This window comes from Macrobrachium rosenbergii, chromosome 28, assembly GCF_040412425.1.
Source record: "Macrobrachium rosenbergii isolate ZJJX-2024 chromosome 28, ASM4041242v1, whole genome shotgun sequence".
NCBI lineage: Eukaryota > Metazoa > Arthropoda > Malacostraca > Decapoda > Palaemonidae > Macrobrachium > Macrobrachium rosenbergii.
Window position 1 is genome coordinate 36,600,001 of NC_089768.1, and position 24,363 is coordinate 36,624,363.

At 34.9% G+C, this 24,363-nt stretch overlaps 1 protein-coding gene across 1 annotated transcript; it reads right to left on the reverse strand.

Annotated features, from left to right (window-relative positions):
* Positions 1–4,437: 4,437 nt before the first annotated feature.
* Positions 4,438–10,188, reverse strand: LOC136854241 (helix-loop-helix protein ngn-1-like). Its single transcript, XM_067130596.1, has 2 exons — positions 9,981–10,188; positions 4,438–9,709 (listed from the first exon to the last, which is right to left on the reverse strand). Exon 2 carries the CDS (start codon positions 9,536–9,538, stop codon positions 8,816–8,818), a length of 723 nt encoding a protein of 240 aa, XP_066986697.1. The 5' UTR covers positions 9,539–9,709; positions 9,981–10,188; the 3' UTR covers positions 4,438–8,815.
* Between the last annotated feature and the right edge of the window lie 14,175 nt (positions 10,189–24,363).

A 24,363-nucleotide genomic window follows, 5' to 3' on the forward strand; every position in this document is an offset into this window, starting at 1 on the left:
AACCTGCCATAAACCGAGAAAGGTTTCAATTATACAAAGGCAGTTCATGGTGCCGGCTCTCCGCTACGAGCCACAATACGCGAATTAATAATCTCCCTTTTACAATACGCGTCAGGAGCACGGGGAGAGAAAAGGGATGGTCGCTAATGAAGAAATAGAAGCCATTCCTCCATTTGGGGAACTTTATTAGCTTAGACTTGGGGGCTCGCGTACAAAGAGGAAACGACCAAGAGCCAATCTTATAAGGGCGAATGAGCACTGATGAATCAAAGCCATATGTTCTCTCTTTTTCAATTTACATTTGTTAATGCAAGCATCTTAATTTACCGCGAAGAGGTTACGGATGGTGGTCGTATATTTACGGACAAACAAATTTTAAATCTTCTGTCTTTAGGTATGAAAAATTCATTTATTTTTCCACTTACAGTAATTATGTACCGTACTTGGACGTAAATGAAAATGATAAGTAGACAACATTACGTGGAGAGAGAGAGAGAAGAAAGAGAGAGATTTTAATTCTCTGTATTGTACCATCAAGTACAGAATTTCAGTTTATATCCCTAACTATTCTGTGTACTTGGTTTTAGACTGAAATAGAGCTGATGGTATATTTAAGAAAATCATGGAAGAATAATAAAAAAAACAGGATTTCTTATCTCCTATAGAAATATAGAATGATTATAGTTTACAAACACTTGCGTACGTTTCTAGTTTTTAAACATTTCCGAATGATAAACACAACAGGAATATGCAGATTTATAAGTCATTAGAAAATCCAACGGTAGATCATTTATTTAACATGCGCTTCAATAACCAACCTTCACCTGAATAGAATGTATAAATAAACGGACGTGTCGGGAGACTGATGGATGTGTTGAATAAGTGTGTGGACTGCGGAGAAACAAGAAAAATAAAAAGAGAAAATGAGAAAAATTTGGAAGCATAATCGCACGATAAAACGCCTGAAAGCATACCCGGAATTCACTTATCACGGAACAATGGCGAAGTAAATGAGAAACACTACCGAGATTGAGATAAGCGAGAGGTCAAAAGCCCCAAGAAAAGACGATTTATGAGGGAAAACGAGGCGGGATGAGGAAAGAGAAATTAGGAGATATCCCTTGAAGAGTTTAAATAAGACCGTCATTCGTTTTCATTAGAGAACAAAGGAAAAGAGTCGGAATTTAGATTCGAGCCGGAGATACCACTAAGAGGCAATAATAAGAGGAAAAAGCCTACAATTAACCATCTCTCTTTCTTTCGGTGTAGCAATTCATCATGTCCGGGAAAAAATTGTGAAGGCTGAGTACGTCAGGGGAGGGGGTGGGGTGAAAGTGGGGAGGTGGGGAAGGTGGGGGTGGTGGTTGGGTTCCTGGGGTGTAAAACACACACTTGTAATCAATTGAAAAAGTCGAGACTTCGATACAAATGAGCGAATCATTGGATTTCATAATTTCTGAGTTTTAACTCAAAAGACTGATACGTTAGAGCGATGTCGGGCAATGGGTACCTCACGAATTCAAGCGAAGATGAAATGCATTACTACCCTAAAGCAATTCTCTTTGTATTATAATTTTTTTTTATCGATTTATTAATTTGTTTATTTTTTTCTGATAACTAATCCCTTTTATTTTCTGTATTTCCTATTACCTTCTGTTACTCCTGACATATGCATATTCTTTGAAAGCTTGAATTTCAAGTCAATGGCCCTTGTGGGCTTATCCCATATGAATAGGGTTCATCTTCTGAATAATGGTAACGATAATAAAAATTTATATGTTGAATGATGCCTAACAGGCTGATTCTAGTTCATGACAAACAAATGATATTCCAATTAAAAAAATAGATATGCGGATAACAAAAAAGTAACATACGAGTAAATTTACATGTACCAAAAACTAACCGAATATGAACAGAAATTCCAAGGAATTTTTTTTAACAGATTACATTATGCTATAAGCAAAAATATACAGGCAGTGTTATACCATTTCTGTTTCGAATATTTGCAACGCGATTAAATTGACATGCACAAGAAACGATAACGATTTATACACTGAAATCTTAAGATTTTTTTTTATTAACCACTACGTTATGTCATAAGCAAATATATACAATGTTATACCATTTGTGCTACGAATATTACAGTGTCAGACAGAAAGATGACTAATGATTAATGACTAATGATTAATGATTAATGATTAATGATTTATTATTAATGATATATTATTTATTATATATATATATATATAATTATATATATATATAATTATATATATATATATATATATATATATATATATATATATATATATATATATATATATATATATATATATATAAAGAAACAAGAAAAACTAAATGGGACTCCTGGGGGAAATTAAGTGCAATTGCAAATATACACAGCCCGAAAGCCAGGCATCCGAGAATCATATTGATTGATGAAGTACTTGTCCATGAAGGTTAAAAATGGATGGTGTGATTTAAACTTAACAGGACTGAAAACAGTGATTTAAACTTAATAATAAAATCCATTAGGATAAGGACACGTATCGTGTCCTCTCATTAACAGACACAACACCACGAGACAGGTGGGAAAGGTCACCTGACCCAAGATAAATGAGCGAACACAAATACGGCTAATTGGAGTTTATAATAAACTTAGTGGATATTTAGTAAAGTCTTAGTGCAATTCTGTCATGAAAATGAACGATTCCGTTTAAGTTTTTTCCTTATATATGTACATACGTACTGATTTTTTTTTATTTTCAGTAACACCAAAAATCTCTGTAGATTTCAAAATGCACTGATTAAAAGCACACCATAAATTTCCTTGGTCTTACCAGGAAATGGTGGAAAGTGATAAATTAATTCCAGTAAAGTATTTTTCACACATATCAAGAGTTTTTGGTTATACATCCAGTAATACTGAAAGTCAATCATGAGAATTCAAAAAGCGCCGATTTTATTATACAGCAAATCTCATTTGTCTTTCCCATAGAATTATTTAAAGTGTGTAATAAGAAAGAGCAATTCAAGTAAAACTTAGCCCTAACTATTTTTATTTACAGAAACTTAGGGCATTTGTATATAATAATAAAAAAAATACACGAGAATAGTTCACGTACTTAAACCGGTCCCAATTCCGGATGATGCAGGAGAACTGAACATAGAATTAACAACACTTCATGAAATAATATAATTTAATGTAAATTTAATGTAAATAGCAAATCTTGTCATTCTGCTGCAAGAGGCAAGAGGTTAATAGCCCTTGTAGAACAGCTTATTTCCAAAACGTTCTTGTTTGCCCGCTCCCTCTCGAGTCTCCTGTACACTTGCATATGAATTCCTCCTCTATTATGCAGCTGCATCTTGAATTATCTATTGTTTTATTTACCAAGACTTTCATTTTCTCATACCAACTCGTAGTTTTTTCTTATTCTCACCTTTCTTTACCCAGTTAAACAGTCCTTCCGTCTTCACACCAAACCATAGAATTTACCAACTCCTTGTATACTCCTCCTTCATATTTTTAACCCTGGCCCACAATTCATTCATAAATTGACCCAGCTGTGTATATTTATGCTCTCTTTTTTGGAAATGTGTTTACCTGGGAGCAAGGAAAGTTGTTATTATGCATGCATTTAAGAACTCAGTTTAGTTGCACTTAGAATACTGAATAATACTTAGTCGAAATCCTGTTTATAAAGCATGGAAAGACTGATTTAGCAAAAATTGAATACAGGGTGTTTATCGATCCAAATAAATTTCTTTAAAACAGGTGACGTCAGGCCAAAAGCTACCTTAAAAGATTTGTATACGTTAGATTTAAATGTTATATAGTGTTTTTAGCGTCATTCTACAAAACTAGGTTGAAGAGTGACCGGAAACACAGGATTGATGAGAATTGTCCCAAGGAGCGATGACGTAACATCTTGACACTCTTCATTTCCGGTAAACTTGAAATCTACCGAGACTTTTTTTTAGACTTAGATAAAAGACATACAAAATTACGAGTGAGCCATAAAACACAGATGAGAATTGGCTTTATTAAGATTATATATTTCTCTGAATTGGGAAGCCCATGGCAGTATATTTTGACTTTACAAACTATCAGGCCACAACTTAATGATTAACGAGGGTATATGAGATACAAAAAATTATTAAGGATTAAAATTTTCTCTCATTACTAAACTAACATAGTTTAAGAAGAGAAGAAAATAAATTTCTGAACAAAAATAAACTCTGGGAAAGGACTAAAGACAATTAGCAAATAAATATAAAATAATAAACAGTCCACACAAAGAATAAAAACTTTAACTTTAACGATAAAATGCATTTCAAATCGAGAAAATCTGGTCATCCAAAGAATAATTAGCTATTTGTTCATTAATAATTATCAGTCTAATAATTTCTAAAAACGCAAAATAAAACACTAAGTAGAAAAAAGACATCCTTTATTTAATAATCCTGAATCAAATATATTATAAACTTTGATACTTTTAACATTAACAAAAATAATTTTCCCTTAACAATATACACCACCAACATGTCTATACTGCATATATATATTTATATAGAAACGTTCCTTAAATTACACATATGCAAGCTACATACATAATCCGAGGGAAATCATTCAAAAGTCAGTTTAAATATATAAACATTCAATAACATCAACTTTACTGCAGAAAATAAATTAGTTTTATTAGAGTTAATTCATTCCACAACAGCTTGACAAATCTCTATAAGATAAACGTACAGTATTTGTTATATGTGAAATTAACATATATAATCTCTTATGGCACATTTTAGTAACGAACTTAGATACAAGAGGAATTAATCAGAATACACTCATCTCCTTCATTCAGGTAAAAAGATACACAACTATTTTCCTTTTCTATTTCCTTTAAAAATAATGATCACAGATTTTTACAACCTTTTTACAGGAACAGCTGACAACTTTGCATCTGATATTCCTATATTACATCATGTTACTAGTTCCTCGCCTTATGATATCTTAAAATCTTATGCTATTTGCAAAATATACCCTTTTTATTTTCAAAACCAATCATTCTCGCACATCCATGTGACAAAATATTTTTGTGTGGAAGGTTAATAAAACATTTTTTATTACGAGACATCAAAATGTCCATTCGCCCAAGAAATCGCTTACGTGGAAGTCTCCAAATTTTCTCCCGAAATTAACAAAAAGACTACTGCAAAATTAATTTTCCTAAATATAATTAATCCAAAATAAGCTGCTGCTAAGGCAGTTGCAATTAAAGTAAGTAAGAATCACTGAAATTTATATTTCTATATTATATGTCATCAGGAAATGTATACCTACAACTTTTACAACTCTCTATTTCTATATTATATGTCATCAGGAAATTTATACCTACAACTTTTGCAACTCTCGGGTAATTACTGGGTCTTAATACTAATGACTACAATGCTTTATAAGACTGTTAGTAGCATCAAATAAATAAATAAATATCCACTAGAATATATATATAGAGATATGCCAATTAATTATACCCTATGTAAAAATGGTATTATATCTTCCTTTCATAATCATTCAAGTCATATAGAGCAAAAAAAAAAAAAAAAAACTTGTAACCCACTACCTACAAAGCAAGAAAAACAATCAGATCAATTTTAAAGTATCTTACAAATGAACTCAAAATCTTTTTCAACATTTATCAGAAATAAAACATACCCTTTTCAATGTTCCCTCGACGTTTGCTACATTCCCTGACCACAAGCTACTTAGCCACATTCACTCCTCTGGATGCGTTAACAGCACGAAGCATTTAACATAAGAAAAGAAAAAGGGGATGAAAAAGAAGGATACGTTTTCCAAAGGTCGCTGGAAAAGTTCTTTAAGGTTCTCTCTCTCTCTCTCTCGGCAGAGACGCCTACAGGTATTTGACTTCAATTCTTTCGAAATACAGTTTACTCTAATAGCTTGTTTTTCATTTACAGTTTTCTTAGTTTATTTTTATTTTTCCACGTGACAAATTTATTTCCCTTCATGAAGTTATTTCTCAAAGAAAATTCAATTCTTTTTTATAGATACAAGCTCCCTGAATTATTGTTATTTTTCTGCATATAAAAAATTATTGACTGTCATGAAGACAGTTCTCTAAAGAGAAGACTTTAATTCGTTCGAGATGAAGCTTTCTGGATTTGTCATTTTATGGTTCACTTTGCATGCAGATTATTTCTAAAGAGAAGACTTTAATTCGTTCGAGATGAAGTTTTCTGGATTTGTCATTTTATGGCCCAGTTTGCATGCAGATTATTTCTAAAGAGAAGACTTTAATTCGTTCAAGATCAAGTTTTCTGGATTTGTCATTTTACGGTTCACTTTGCGTGCAGATTATTTCTAAAGAGAAGACTTTAATTCGTTCGAGATGAAGTTCTCTGGATTTGTCATTTTATGGCTCACTTTGCATACAGATTATTTCTTTCCGTGAAGACAGCCCTTAAAAATACTTCAATTCTTTCGAAATACAGTTTTCTTGAATTGTTATGATTTATTTGACAAACAGATAATTTCATTCCACGAAGACACTTCAAAGATACTTCAGTTCTTGGAGATACATTTTCATTTAATATTCATCTATAGTTTTTATAAGACAAACAAATCTGTCTCCTTCAGCCCTTAAAAATACTTCAGTTCTTTCGAAATACAGTTTTCTTGAATTATGTTTTATTTGACAGATTATTTCATTCCACGAAGACACTCCTCAAAAGATACTTCAGTTCTTTGAGATCAGTTTCATTTAATATTTATCTATGTTTTTTATAAGACACAGCTCTCAAAGTATATTCCAGTCGAAAGTTAAGAACCAGGTCTTGTACATCAAACATCATTTCGTTTTTTAAACAAAGATCAGTCTGAATTGATCCCAGCCCGAAATTTCAACGTGTAATTATCACATTATCCTGATTTACGGAGTGGTACGTTCAACTGAACACCACGCTTTTTTCTTTTTTCTTTATCCACTTTTTCTCTCCTTTATTTTTTCTTATGTCTCAATGTAATGGCACAAAAGCGATCTGACTAGATTTTTTTTTTCCCTTCTACCTAACTTCGTCGGCCGATTATGTTGCTTGGGGGATTGATACTACAGTATATACTAGGTAATAATGGTGTATCATATGATTTAAGTTACGATCACGCTATCCTTTCGAGAGTCAGTTTTCACAGCGTGTCAAATTCGAGCTCTCTCTCTCTCTCTCTCTCTCTCTCTCTCTCTCTCTCTCTCTCTCTCTCTCTCTCTCTCTCTCTCTTCTCCTCTTCGCTTATAATGACCGGGCATAAAATTTCTAAGCTTATCGCCTTCCAATAAATTTACGATGGGCAATAATGTGAGAGTTCGGTGTGTTGTAACAATAGCTGCTCAAAATTTATATACAGTTCGCATTTGCAATAATTAAAAGCGAAGTGTTGACAGGACCAAAAGTTTTTAAACCCTGATTTTGGAGGAAAGACTGAAAATTTTTATTATTTTGGTGAAAACGTTGACGTTTTAAATGTGCAGCGTAACAGACATCTCAATGCTATCTAGTACAATTTCTGTAACCCTAAAGGTACTGTTTTAACTTTTCTCTTGGAGAAAAGACTGGCAATTTTAAACGATTATCATAGCAGATAACTAAATGAATTCTATTACAATTTATGTTACAAATAATTCCTTCTAAAAGTACTGTGCTAACACTGCCGAAATACTTTAAATTTTGCTTACTTTTATTTCGGAGAAAAGACTCACAATTCTAAATGAGTATCACAGTAAATACCTAAATGATATCCGTTACAAATTCTAACAAATTATCTCTCCTGGTGGTGAAACCTAACAATTTTAAATGAGTATCACAAAAGATTATTATACGATATCCATTAAAATTTCTAACAAATTATCTCTCCTGAAGGTGAAAACACTAACAATATTAAATGACCATCACGAAAGATACCTATATGATATCTATTACAATTTCCATAATGAATAATTTCTCCTGATTGTGAAAAAAACAAACAATTTTAGATGACCATCACAACAAACACTTATAGGATATCTATTACCGGTCTTAACAAATAATCTCTTCAATACACTGTGTCGACTTCAAGATGAAATCCGATTCCATATCTTCTAACAGATCGAAATGAGAAACCACACTACTTTCTCGAGTCACAAAAACCTCTTTGCCCACGGCCCTTCGTAGCTGATAGTAAATCCAGCTCGTGCTACCTACCACGAAATTTCCTACCTGCGTAAACACTAATAGTTATCAAAGGCTTAAATATAATTTGCACTGCGTCAGTATTTCATCGTTTCGTCTTTCAGGCAAAAATGGGAGACACACTTGGAAAACACACTTCAGAGTCAACATCTAAGAATACCGGCCAGATGGCTTCTTAACATTTTTCCACTTAACCTAGAATGAATAATAATATAGAAATAATAATTAATAATAGTAATGGAGTAGGTGGGTGTTATGCATTCGAACACCGTATTCTAAAAACCATGAGCATTCATTCAACAAATGTCGTTTTTAATGTTCATTTCGTCTGTTCAGTATACACTGATGTTTTATGAAAGTTTTCATTTTTCTGTTGCACTAACCATATGGACCAACTTTTTGCTAACCAGCTTGGTATTTTCCAGAAAGTCTTACAAATGAAAATCACCAAATTTTGCCGTTAGTATAATAGATATTGATATATCTTTTTAATATTGTCACTAACAGACGAAATTTTGCAGTCCATGTATAATTTATAAATATACCCTCTCAATATTCTCACTAAAGTGTCTCAAGATACTAGAGAAAGTTGCGTTTGAGACCAACTGGAAGTCGGAGGGTCTGCCCCCAGCAAGAGGGTCATGGCTTCTGATTCGGACATCGGCGACAGATACGAGAAGGTTTCCAGGTTGTCCTGGAACATTTTGCTGTCAGATGAACCACACAAGAACGACACCAGTTCCGATTCGGGATCAGAGTGAGATGACGTCTCGATGGCTGAAGAATTGGGGTTTCCGAGCCCCTCTGGACCCTGTTGAGGTTTCTGAGGCTCGTGGCTGTTCTCCAGGATGCTGGAAAGGACCCAGGAGCACGTCTCCTGGCACCCAGTGCCATCCAGAATGTCTTGTAAGGATCGGATGTAAGCGGAGGCGAGCCTGAGAGTGGCTATTTTAGTCATATCCGAGGCCGCCCTTCGACTGCATACCCAGGAGGGCAACACACCCCGGAGGCTCTCGAAGGCCGTGTTGATTTGTCGCATGCGGTAGCGTTCGCGGGCATTGGCAGTTTTCCTCCGGTAGCGGGACAAGGGCGGCGCCCTCGGCTTGTGCCGCGTGTCCTGGAATTCGCAATCGCTGTCGCATCTGTGCCGGACGTTGGCTGACCGAGGTCTCAGCTGATATTTGAAATTTGAGGTCTTCAAACGCTTCGCTCTGGGGTTGTCACTGTTATTATTGTCGTCCACCGCATCACCTTCACACCCATTCTCTATCAATTCATTTTCTGTCTTCGCCATTTTATTTCTTATTCTAGTTTTCACGAAGGTACAACACCTCTTAATTTTCAGATTCACCTGAATGATCACTCAAGAGGAATTACGGACATGGTAAACGGCGTAGGTGTTTGTAATACACGTTATACTGGAGGGCTCTCGTTATTAAATCCAGTTTGCTATCTGCTTTGCGATCTGCAAAAGGGGAGACAAAAATGGATGTATGAGCCCAGTTGAAAAGGAGGAACTGTTATCATTTCAGTGACCTTACATTAAAAAACTTCTTCTAAACACTTCCAGCCCGTGAACCAAGATGCATCTTTCCACTCCTAAATCACTAAATGTTTTAAGCATGTTGAATATTCTTTCCAAAAGTGACGCAACTTCGAAAGTATCGTCCACACACTTAGCAAAAATCTTTTCCAGATTTCTGGAAGTCTGTGGCGGCTGGAGACGCGTTACTCACCCGAAAATCCAGGCAGCGATGATGAGAGCGAGAGATGGTCTCACAGAGATGCTGGAAGGACACGTGCATACCTCGAAACGGTCTTCAGCACACTGAGCCAACGACTCGTTCCAGTCCCGCACTAGAGGCTGGTATCTCCTCGTCCCCCACCCCCGTTCCAGAATCCCACTAATCCTTCCCCCCATCTACCAACCACTCTTACCCTTCCCCCACCCCACTCTCACCCCGTCGCCAACCTAATATTTGATATATACAAAACAGATTCTCGAGTTTTATGAAAATAATATCGATATTTGAGTCGTGACTCACAGCAAGGTGACTCTTTCAAAGGCTAACTATAGTAATGGCCTTGTTTTATTTGCCATATGTTGAGCAGAATGATAGTTCAGAGGAGTCAGAGTCACAGATTTGACCTGGAAAAGAAGAGGTCAGTGTAGCCTTGGCGGGGAGAGGTTGAAAGTTTTGAAAAGAAAATGATTAGATGAGATAAACAATTGATAATATACGTTCTCTATTATGGGACGTAGTAAATAAGCCGATATATATGCGATAATAAATATATATATATATATATATATATATATATATATGTGTGTGTATATGGGTATAATTCGTAAAAGGAGGCAAATGTGAATATGCGTGTGCATCTAGCCTAATTTATATATTTGCTAATAAGATACAGCAAATCCCTCATAAATAAATAAGGCAAAATACATCTAAATCCTTATTGTTGAAACGAATCGAGTAACAATCCATAAGCCTCTCAGATAACGAATTCAGACTGATTCTGAGCAATTGAAGGATATTAAAAGTAGTCTTTAAGATTCCACAAAACAACCTTTGCGTTGATAAGGACGAAAAATATAGGTTTTCAGTGACTTAGTAAATTAAAGGATAATTAACTTGATTTGTGAATGCAACGCGCGACCTTCGTGTCTGTGACGGAAAGATTAAGAATTATTCTAAAAGAAGCGGTTTACAGCTGTCGTTGGCGCATGCGCATTAGACAGATGAAGGAAAATATAAGGCAATTCTTTTACCCGAGTAAGTCAGGGGCTGAAAAAAGAGAAAAAAAAAACAGGCCGCAAGAAATGACTGTCATGACCTGGCTATCTGTGCAATCACAAGAGTAATTTTCTAAGCACTGCGTATGCTTTCCAAGGGACGGCGAACTAGCCCACGTTGTATTTTGGAAGACCACTGGTATTTGACATTTACGTTGCTACTGTTGCGTATGGGTAACAGCCTTGCATACATGGAATACTATGGCGAGGAAATGGCATGTTTCGAAAAGATTCACCAAAAGATACTTTCAACAAATAACTAGTCCTTTTTCTGTGACGGCGATGTGACACTTACAAGCAGCACTTTAATGAGATATTTTATCAGTTATTAAACAGGCGCCATCACCGAAGACTGGAACTCTCTACTTACTATTGTATTCCTCAGTACCGTATGGCTATCGTACATGTGAGTAGGGATGGTTTTAAATATAGGTGCAATGTTAGTGCTTCTCAGAGATTGATAGAGACTGTTTGTGACCCGCCTAGGCTCACTTTCACGTTAAAAATGGGCATTTACTACAAAAATGCTATTCTTGGAACCTCATGGCCAAACGCAAGTTGATAGCTAAATGAATTTTATAAACGCTGCAATATTCAATATAGGTTTTATTTACGAAATACTTAAGTTTATGGAAAAGAGAAAAAAATGGGGGAAAAAAAGTGAGTTGAGCGGACGATATTTCACCCGGGAAGACCGGTACCGTCGCTGATCTGTAACAAAAAGATTTACATGAAAAAAAATAGTAAAATTTAATTTAAAAAAAGCAGAAGTCATGATTAAATACTCGACTTAATGGACAAAAGTATGCCCCGTATTTAGACCGCAAACTCTCCATCCTTATCGAATGTTTACAGTATCAAAACTAAACAAAATATAGCTACGATAAAAATGGATTTTATTTCAAATGCAGACAAAGTCTATTTACGAGTTTATCCCGAAACACCTTCCATGGAATTTGACCTTCTAACCAAATAGGTATCACAATATTCAAGGAAAGTAAGAGGCGACCTCAGTTTTTTACAGGAAACTATAAATTTGGAGTCCTGATAATATACGTGGATAGAATTCCATGAAATTCAGTTCTCTTCACGTCATTACCATTCTCATAACGAATCAGGAAAATCGCCATCGTCTTATAACGGAAACTAGTTTCTAAAAAAAATTGTATACATATTTTTCTGAAAACAGGTAGATGGAAAAGATAAAGGACTTTCTTCTTAAAATCATGTAGAAAATTGCATCAAATAAGAAGCAAGAGGACGTAGAGAGAGAGAGAGAGAGAGAGAGAGAGAGAGAGAGAGAGAGAGAGAGAGAGAGAGAGAGAGAGTTTCAAGGCGTTAACATTAGGGTGTTGGCTGCTTATTTAAATTTTAAATAAATATATAAAGGTGTGATGTCATATTGCCGACAGGGGAAATTAAAAGTTGCTTAGTGGTATTAAAGAATTAAATTAGCACAACAGTTTTTCTAGTGCTGATACAAATACACGATCTAACCGCATTCACCCCTGTTAGCTGGTCAGAGCACATCAGACAACACCAGGAATCTTATAGCCTTCAACGCTTTAGACAACATACAGGCCCGCCTGTAGGTAAGGGCCAGTACAGGTCAAAGGGCAACTAAAAGCAAACCAACCAATCACGGTTGAAGGAGAATGAGTGACAGGCAACGGTTAATATACGCAGACTTTCATTCTGGTATTTCATTTGCCCCACCCAGGGAGATGGATCCGGGGAACCCTGTAGCACAGCTAAGTACTGTAACCTTCCACAAGACATCGTCGTAGAGGATACAGTATACAGACTAATGTCAACGCATAAAACAACGCGACTATCGTTCAATGTAGGCTTCTAACAAAATGGTGCCTGTGTTAGTGAACAGAGTAGCAATTTCCTTAATCTTCAGTGTTATTTTGCTTAGCATGGCCTAAGACTGAAGTGTGCGCGTTTCCCAGAAGATAAACAGAGTTTCTTCTTTAGAACAGAGAGAGAGAGAGAGAGAGAGAGAGAGAGAGAGAGAGAGAGAGAGAGAGAGAGAGAGAGAGAGAGAGAGTATTCTTTAAAAGATTCAGGAATATATATATATATATATATATATATATATATATATATATATATATATATATATAGATATATATACATATATATTGTAGATATAAATATATACATACATATATTTATATATATATATATATATATATATATATATATATATATATATATATATATAGAGAGAGAGAGAGAGAGAGAGAGAGAGAGAGAGAGAGAGAGAGAGAGAGAGAGAGAGAGAGAGAGAGAGAGAGGAGAATTTCCCCAAACTCAGTAAAGGAACAAACACGGTATAGACGACGGACTTGCCAAGGAATTGCCGAGTTGCATAACACGACCGATGCGGTTTCTAATGAAATAACTGTTCGATGCAATCTGGCCTCACGGATACGAGCTACAGATGCGATGTGAGATTTCCGTGAATTATGCGAATTCCTCAGTTGTGTACCTGATCCATTCTCTTCCGGTGTTAACGACATAATCAATTCATGTTGAAAGTTGTTTATCTAACGTATCATGAAAGAACTTACGAGAAATACCTCAGTTTTACCTTGTAATTATATTCCCTCATTACCAGGAAAAGATAGGATAATTAGGTCTAAGCAATGATAAATTAAAGAGGTCCGAGAATAAGAATGAAAAGGGAATAAAGGAGTGAATATGTACTTTAAAGCCAAAAAGTATCTAGTCAAGATGACGTTACTGACCATTCACATATGGTATGCAAACCGGGATATAATGAAACTCGTTTTTCTCAGTTATGAGGCAAATAAACACAATGAAGTGGATATGCAAAGCCAAGTAAATATTTTTCCGTAATATTCATTGTAATAAAACCTTAAGTACAAATGAAAATAAAATGTACCCAACTTTTGTTTCATATAAAACTGATATGACACGGAATCAAGCCATTAACTCCTTCTGTATTTGAGACCGTCGAACCAAGGCTTTTCACTGATCAAGTCCACATACAGCACAGGTTACTTGAATACGAAAGGATTTTCACTTCCTCAGTCCACAATATTTCTGAGCATCACCGTCGGTAATACTAGAGAACTCTCCTAGAAAGCCCATTATTATAGGCATGAATCTAGGAATACTTTCAGAACTCTGAAAGTATTCACTAGAAAGAGTGAGAGAGAGAGAATTCTATAGTATTGCACACCTGGAATCTCTCAATGGGAGATACAATTCGCGGTAATGATATTCGTGACTTGGCCAATCCCGCCTTCTGACCAGGTAGACAGACACAGGTGTAACTGCGAGGTTCCGCGTACAGGAACAAAGAAAAGTTGCAGGAACTCACAACATTCATTTCTTCAATGATATGTGCAATTTCATACGAGTTATTCCTACCGCTAATTAATATTCAAGATATATTGCAAGCTTTATCCAACTCCCTGTCTCTGTAATTTGTGAAAATCGCCACTTTTCCCACTTTCAAATCTCTAAGCCGTATGTTATTATGCTAATACCCAAGACACCTGTGGTTTTACAGCTGAGCGTTCTCGCTCTGCCGGTGCGTTTGCACCTGCACGTTTTTCCTCTGTAGCCAGGTTTGTACCGGAACGTTTTCGTTCTCTTTGTAACTTTACACCTGTATGTTTTCGTTCCGCTGGTAGCCTTATACCTGCGCATTTTCGTTAAGCTGGTATTAGAATCTCCCCGTACTTTAACATCGTTTTGTTTTCGTTCAGTTAAAACATTTACAACCTCACGTTTTTCTTCAGTCAGTCTGTAGGTCCACACCTGTGCGTTCCTTCGCATTTTCGCTCGAGTAAATCTTTTGAATCTTCACTTTTCTTACCTTCTCACCCTTACCTTCTCACCTAAAAGCTCTCTTCCAATGGTAGTTGCCGCCTAGAGCGATTAACTTCTTCATATAAGCTTCCTTCTCTTTAGCAATTGCCGACTAGAGAGCTTTACTTCTCACCTAAAAGCATTTTCCATCAGTAGATACCGAATTTAGGGATTATCTGTTGCCTAAAATTTTGCTTTTAATTGGTACTTACCGCCTAGATAACTTTCCTTCTCACCTGAAGATTATTTTGTATCAATTGGCCACTAAAGTACTTTCTTTCTCAGTTATAAATTTGGCTTTTCATTAGTAACTACCGACCAGAGAACTTTTGGAAATCCTATCACAGTTTTCCAGTGCTGATTGACTTACCTGACTAATTAATCTATTCATCTTACTAAATATTCAAACTGTCCATAAACTAATCACCGGAAAGTGTATGGGCAAGCCGCCACATAAATATGTGGAGCCATGCGAAATCTTGGGAAAGAGAAAAGATTGTCTAACTATTGGAGTACTGCATCATCGAAATTTTCCCGGTGGAGCCATTGTCAATGTGTAAATCATTAACACAAGTAAATAGCACTCCTCGGTTGGGGAGGCCTTCACTGTTGATCTCCAATTAGAGAAATAGCAAAATATTGCCTAGCGCTGACGTGGTGTCCATATTTGAGGTTGGAAAGATCAAATTGAATCCAATCAAGATATTGAAGCATCCCTCTGCGGTCGAAAGGGATCAGCCCAGCTCAACTGTGAATATTGTGAGGTACAACTACATTGGAACCATACATACGCATGCCGTCAGCGCCTTCTGGTGGATGAATTGGCAACCAATGTTTCCTCTCTTCTTCTTCTTCTGTTCTTCTGTTCGTTTTAGGGTCAATGAAATACAGACTAGGCTGCCATAAAAATTAAAAACGCACCATTGTGGTTTGGAAACGTTTGGAGAAACAAACTGCTTTTTGTCAGTTTCTATCTCCCTCCTCTATACAAGTACGTACATACATACCAATATAAACACACACACACGCATATATATATTATGTATGACCGTGGGAGTGTAAGCCTACAGTACAGCGTGAACAGGCCTTGTACTCTCGGTGGCCATGTCATCCCCCGTCAGCCTAGCGCTGACGTGGTGTCCATATTTGATCGAGGGCCCGCCCAGCTCATATAGGCTAAAAATAAATCTCTATAGGTCAGAAGATGTTCTTTTAGGGAATCTGTTCGAACTGATTCCCGAGAAAGTTGAAATAGTACTTTTAAATAAATTCAGAAATGTAAAATTTAAAAATAAATCTCCATAGAGAGCTTTCGGGAATCTGTTCGAACTGATTCCCGAATGCTCCGTAGAGATTTACTTTTAAATATTATGTACCCAGACAGAACTGTGGTTTTGTTTCTCCATTTCAAGACTCATGCTACTATGAGTGTTTTTTTTTTTAATTGTACGGTTTGTCAATAAGGCTTTGGAAGTTTTATCAAGCGGCGATTTGAATATATAAATAACTTGAACAGTGCTTTTTCACCCCATTCAGCTCTACACAAGCGTCCAAATGTGCGTGAGTACATATAATGATGAACAAAATATACAGTAAGTATAAATCAATGCAGGAATGAAGAATACGCTGTTTATAAAGTCCTACAAAAAACGTGCGCAAAATCGAACGAATATTTGGAATCAACTGCTCACTATTAGCAAAACACTTATTACTAATAACCACCGCACCTCCTACAACTCATTTACATCTCTTTGTCTATTTTTTCCCGCTGAAAATATTCTATTCCATGGTAGAAATATTTAAAGAAGCCCTCTCTCATTCTCGGCCCTTGTGCGATTTAGAAACCAGACGTGGTATAATAGTAAGAGTGAGGTTACCGCTAAAAGTAATATAAATGCAATACAGTTTTCAGTCAAGAGATTTCACCAAACAAGCACGAAAATTCTGACACAATAGGCATTGTAGTAATAATAATAATAATAAAAAAATGTATTAGCTGCGAACCAGTCATTGCATTGAACAAAAGCAACGTACTATAGGCTATGAAAATGAAACCGTTACTACAATCAATGAAAAGAAATTCATAAAAACAAACAAAGGCATTAATGAATTAAAACTCAAAGGCATCTCGGAAACGCCGGGAAAATTTGAAATGGGCGAGCCAACGAACAACTCGCGAGCAACCAAAACCCTTACGATATTATAATGCGTTAGGTAAACAAAACAACCTCTGGATCATGTGGTTTTTCCACACTGCGTAAGTATATCGCGAATTGAGAAGCTGGAGGACAGGAGATCACCGAAGGTCGCTCAAGACTAGAAAGAAAACGATGACCGCACAGAGTTTGCTTGCCGCTACGCAAACAGCTTTAATCGAGAGAGAGAGAGAGAGAGAGAGAGAGAGAGAGAGAGAGAGAGAGAGAGCATGAAAATGTCCTGATGACATTATATATATATATATAGATATATATATATATATATAAATATATATATATATATATATATATATATATATATATATATATATATATATATATATATATATATATATATATATATATATATATATATGAATATAAGAAAGGCCCACAAAACACTATTTAAACATTGAAACCATATATTTCGGGCACTAGCTTCTGTGCCCCTGTTCACTGGGGCACAGAAGCTAGTGCCCGAAATATATGGTTTCAACGTTTAAATAGTGTTTTATGGGCCTTCTTATATTCATATTACACTGTAGTATTACAGGAAAAGACATTCATATATATATATATATATATATATATATATATATATATATATATATATATATATATATATATATACACACACACAAACACATTTTGATATAAAAATAGACACAGCTTCATGATGACTGACAGGCGAAAGTTATCTCCCAGAGAATTTAACAAACCCGACGGCAGAGGCGAGATGAGAATGGCTTCAGGTAGCGAGAGTAACAGCAGTGGAAGAAATAGATTTCGAAAATTCAGTTCCGTCAGCGTTTTACGTGCACCGGAATCAGTAATAAGATTCAAATGGAAATTAAATTTGTTCCCTGAAGACGAGCATTACTTTCCAATTAATTCTAGAAAAATGCGAGATAACTGAATTTCGTAATATCAAAATAAAAAAAAAATATAAGGAAATAAATATCTTCCTTTAAGCAAATGAAGAGAAAAGCTAAATAACAATAAAATCAATCCTATGAAAGTGTGAGATGATCTTTTTGCAAAATCGAAATCAAACAAAAATTTAGAGAAAATAAATAAAAATATTTTCCTTTATGCAAATAGAAAAAATAAAAATAAGTAAAGAATAAATTAAATAAAAATAAAATAAATACTTGGGCATATGATACGAAAAATCTGAAAAATATGAAAGATTCCTCTACACATCGGAAGATTTTAGAATACATCTTAAAGTTAAAACATCCACAGTTTTCTACGTGCGTATATTTAAATAGGATCCATCCTGGCTAACTTAAGGAAGCACCTGCAAGCATAATTTTAAATGCATTTACATATGTTACTTTACCCTTTAACTACTGTAAGGAAGACAGCATCGTGTTCTATCTATAAAAAAAAATTTAAATAAATATTAATGTCTAAAGTATTTAATTTTCTTTGCATTTTATCAGCATATTCAGTAGGATATAAAGGCTGAGAAACTGCTAAAAAAAAAAAGCTAGTTTTATCATTCTACGTTCAGGAAGGTTCACTTAAAGACGGCAAAACCACTGAACTAAGTTCAAGTGAAGATGCGTTGCATTGCGCTATTACCCTGAAATAACTCTCCTTGTATTTTAATAATTTACTTACAGTTTTATCTATTTATTGATTAATGTGTTAAGTCATTTTTTTCTTTTCTGATAACTGATTTTTTCTTTCATTATTTCCTATTACGTCATATTATTTCTTTCAAATGAACACCGTCGTCTTTGGAAGCTTGAATTTCAAGCCAATGGTCTTCTGAATAATAATAATAATAATAATAATAATAATAATAATAATAATAATAATAATAATAATAATAATAATAATAATAAGCATTTATTCCTTCTTAATTAGCCCAAACGGTAATGACCTCCCTAAGAAAAGATATTAACTATGAGGAAGAGGGTGAATGGAAAAAATTAAAAGTTTATAAAAGCAATTAAAGAACCTAAATCTTAATGAGTACCCGTGAGAGAGTAGAATTTCAGTAACAGATGTTCGCTGGTTTTTATAGCAACTAGCGGTCGAGTAACCACCTGTGTCAAGGCTGTGCGCTTAGCGGCCCCCTTTTTTTTTTTCGTATGCTAGTATGAATCCACAAAGAGTTGAGCGTGGTTTTTTTTTATTCACATTCACAATTGATTCCTGAGGCCTGCCATTCCTCACACCGTTCGACTGTGGAGCAGTTTCCCTGAGATGTTGAGCAACTGGAACCTCAGAAATTCAAAAGGAATTCTGCTTGTATTTTATGATTTACTTTACATTTTATCTGTGAATAATTTATTTTTTCCTGTCTGATAACTGACCTCTTCTTTCTGTAATTCCAATTACCTTGTGTTACTTCTGTCAAATGCGCACCATATTCTTTGGAAGCTTGAATTTCAAGTCAATGGGCCCCTGTGAGCTTGTTCCATGTGAACAGGATTACCCTATTCAAAAGGAAGAAGTCCACAGGGGCCACTGACTTGAAATTCAAGCTTCCAACGAACAAGGTGTTGATTTGAAAGCTGTAACAGAAGGTAACGGGAAATAAATATATTGAATTACAGTATACCCTTGATGACAAAATCATCAAGGTGAAATATGTCGTCTAATTATGAATGTTATCTTCCTTCCGAAGTATTGAATATTATTTATTGATAGAATTTTCTTGAGTGTAATGATAGTTAGTGATGACATAAAATTGAGGGTATCCTGACATATCTGAGGTAAGAATGAACTCTCCTATGGCTAGCTGAACCTGGTGAAATAATATTACATCTATCGAGAATCATTGTTATCAATTTGGAATCCATACTGAATTGTTCTAAGAAATTGCGTTATTTTATATTTCAAAATATTTTATATACAATCCCATGCCTCTGATACCTAGAACAGTGCTCATGTCAATATTTTGCCCGTGTTCCATTTTTTCCCGTTGGACCTGTTTTGAGTAATTGCTAACTGAAAATCAGCCGATTCATTCACGAATAGCTTACGACTGACAGGAAACGAAGCCACATTACCATCTGATGCTTATTTTTTTAAGTACACAAATTTCTCCAGTTTTATCAATAGTATTCCGTCACATTTTTTATTTATAATAATATCTATTGACATACGCATGTTTCCATCAAATTTACTATTCCCAAATTAGCACATTTATCTCATTATTTGATCGCCTTTTCCTTTCATTCGGCGCTCATACCTCATTGTAACCCAACTTTACTTCAGTAAGGTCGGGTTACAATGAGGTATGTTTCAGTCCTTCCTTGACTTATTCCCATTAATGGAGCCATTGTCATTGCAAGAGACCACCTATTCGTTTACATTTGTGTACCTGCCCATCAGATAATGCAAATTTGACTATTCAATAACATTACAGCGGCGCCATATCTTTTAAATAAGTGGCGTATAAATTCATATATAGAAATATTACTCTAAGTCTGTTATCAGGCAAGGCTATCCTATTTATGGCATTTGCAAAATCGTGAGACAGGACATTTAATCAATAAGCTTTCTCTTATTTAAAAATATACGCACTAAATCCAAGATAACATTATTGTTCCCTTATAAAATTAAATCATTCATGCCACACGGCACAATTTCTTTTTAGCAATATTCATAAATAAAAAAAAATTATGGTCAACGTGCACAAAATTGCAAAACTAAAATTGCTTTGTTTAGGAACATATGTAGATGTCTATTACTTTATTTATTGAATATTCTGTTCTTTCGTGAAGGAAAGCAACAGATTCATAAAAGAAAACACAGAATTTCCCCTTCTAGTATTAGTGTCTCACCTCATGAAAAAAAACCATATTCTAAATAGAACGGAAAGTAGATATAACTACGGCAGAATACTTCTTACTAAAAACTAAATTATTTAGAGTGCTGAAATAGCTATGATTTATAATTACAGAAACTAACATAGAAGTTATAACAGTGCAAAATTATATTGCATTCATAAAGTTTGGATGTATTTTCCTTTACCATCTTAAAACAAGACTGCGTTAACCGAATCGCAAAGAACTTTCATAATAATAATAATAATAATAATAATAATAATAATAATAATAATAATAATAATAATAATAATAATAATAATAATAATAATAATAAGGAGAAATGTAAGAGGGTAAAATAAATTTCAAAACTAAGGTTAGAATTCTTGTCTTACTTTAGGAATAATGCAACTGATGGTTTCATTTCTCTCTCTCTCTCTCTCTCTCTCTCTCTCTCTCTCTCTCTCTCTCTCTCTCTCTCTCTCTCTCTCTCTCTCTCTCTCTCACGACTGAAAAGTACACATAAATGTTTCTCCCACCTTAAATCATTCAGGGCTTATAGGCAGCAAACGCATTCCATTTTCATTCTGTCACGTGGAATTTGAATCATGGGTATACCGTGACTAAGGCAAGTAGGAGTTTACCATATATCTCTATGAGATCTGTGCAATTGCATCTGTGTATTTTATATATTTTAGGTGTAGGGTTTTATATATATATATATATATATATATATATATATATATATATATATATATATATATATATATATATATATATATATATATGTACATATCTATATGATATATTTATAGTGTGTGTGTGTATGTGTGTGTGTGTGTGTACAATAATTCGGAAAGGAGATGAAAAGCCTTTTACAAATGTATAAACTAATACAGGTCACTTTCACTCGACTACTTATACAAGCTAGTAGTGTTAATGACTGACTCCCAACTGGATAAAGGTAAGCCTGAATATACAGAGTTCATGACCTGTAAATTATCACATTATACAGTTTTATTGTCGACATACTTTAACATATATTCGCTGTTAATGAAGTCTGTAAACACAGAGAATTCATCCCAAATAAATCCAACCCCCAAAGCTTTTGGAAACACGCTCCAGTAACTAAAGCAGTGCACCTTGCATTCAAGCACCTTGCATTCAAGCAAGTCAAAAGACAGATGTGGATTCTTCATCATCGTTCACTTTTAAGGAATAATCCCATGAAGTTTCTTAAGTACAACTCATTGCTCGGATGTGTGTAATAGACGCCATATGCTTTTCCTTAACCAAAAGAGAAACAGTTTCAAAAGACCGTGACCTGATCTCATTTCGCCACAGGAGGTCAAAATCGTTAACGAGCGATCCTTTCCATATGTAACGGGAAATTATCAAATGCACAAAAATAATTATTTAACAAGAGATAGTCTAGACTGTTAACGGATTATTCCTGTGTTCTCCAGGAACGAATGCAATATGAGATTTCGTGGAATTTTTTTTTTTCTTTCAACTTAAAAGCCTACAATGGAAATACAATATGAGAGTTCATGTAATTTTTTTTTTCAACTTAAAAGCCTACACTGGAAACGTTAATGATGAAAATTTCTAACCAATGTAATAAAGTAATAAAGTAAGAAGGGTTTATTTTTGTAAAAATAATGCTTTAAAATTCTTCGGAAATCGGTAATGTGAAAAAACTTATGGGTCATTCTTTTTCTTCAAAATTCTTCTGGGTAATTCAATCTGAAATGGATATGAGAGAGAGAGAGAGAGAGAGAGAGAGAGAGAGAGAGAGAGAGAGAGAGAGAGAGAGAGAGAGAGAGAGAGAGAGAGAGAGAGAGAAGGTAGGGGGCCAATGTATAGTACTGAATTATGCAAGACACAGAATAAAAAAAAAAGGAACTTTCAGGTTCACTAATACATTCTCATCTAACCTGGAACTAATCAGTTGACTGTAGCTAATCAAATATACTTATCGCCATATAAGTAGCTAAATTAAAAACATGAACAAACTGGCAAGAATTTATGTACTGTCCTAATGGGCATTAACTTATTCCCTTTAAAGGACAGTGATCACTTCAAGATATCTTGGACCACTTGCGATTCATTTTTTTTTATATACAAAATACTTGTGAAATGGGGTCCTGCTATTCCAGTTCACTTAAGTCATTTTTACTAATTAACTTCTCGAAATATATAACGAAAAATTTATCGAAGCACCAACTCTGATCGTTAAGGAGCCAAGCCTTCGTTAAATGTTTCACATACACACGCGCACACACATACACATACAAACACACACAAAGTCGAAACAAGATAAAAAAAAAATTAATCTAAGACGCTCATTTCCCGTCTTGAAACTTCAAGTCATTCAACACTACTTCGGATTAACAACAAAGTCTGAGAATTTTTAACCACCTGGAATCTTTCTTCTGGTCTCTGAACACCTCTATAACGCATAAAATAGAAGCCAGCCTCAAATCAAGTTACTGGAAACGCTGGACTAATATTTCAGTCAGAAAAAAAATTTGGAATTCATATTTATATATGCAATCGTGTTGGTATTGAAAAGATCCACTGGTAAGTAGTTTTAGATCAGTACAGACAATCGCCCTGCTCGCGAAGTCAAAAAAACTCATTGACTGAAATGAAATAAAAAAAAAATATATTTTTATTAAGTAGCCTTAACAGCAAGGGCCGATCGCAGGGGCGAATTAATGAGCTAAAGGCAACTTGAAATTAAAAGGAACAGAAACGAATTGCCACTGAATAACGCAGAAAGCAATTAAATAATAAAATGAAAAGTGTGTATATCCTTTTCTCACTGCGCCGCTGCTTCTTCTTCTTCTTCTTCTTCTTCTTCTTCTTCTTCCTCCTCCATAACAAAAGCCATTGTCTCGAGCGGATAAAATGTTAATGTGCTTAATGCACCGTTTACAAATTTGCCTTTGTGGCGAGAGGCCCCACCGTAATTCGAAGAGAAATGGCCCATTCACGGTAATTAAGGAAAGGGGCAAAAGTTGCTTTATAATATATTCGAAAAAGGCTCATTTGCATTGGGCACGGGTTCAGAAAAAAAAAAAAAATAAAAAGAGTCGCTCGTGAACCCCTCGTGGTTTGGAGGGGGATTCCTCGAATTCAAATGTTCACTTGATGTTTGTAAAGTTTCCTAATTTATTCGAGTGTTCGGTTATGTTCGATGATGGCTGGTTTATGACTTCTACCGTTGGGCGGCCTCATTTACATATCTTCGTAAATAGTCTGCATACTCTGAATTCATTGCTTGCTGCCTCGGATGCGCTTATAAAACCATTCGCTCTTATCTCCGAGAGAGAGAGAGAGAGAGAGAGAGAGAGAGAGAGAGAGAGAGAGAGAGAGAGAGAGAGAGAGAGAGAGATGAGAAATCCCAACCAAAGAAAAGCCCATCGAAGTAAAGAAAGTAAAAAAAAAAAATTTCTCATAGGTCTTTTTTTATAATTATTCTAAG

What these genes read in the sequence shown, in the direction of transcription:
- LOC136854241 (XM_067130596.1), bottom strand. Translation starts at nt 9,538, where the DNA reads ATGGCGAAGACAGAAAATGAATTGATAGAGAATGGGTGTGAAGGTGAT.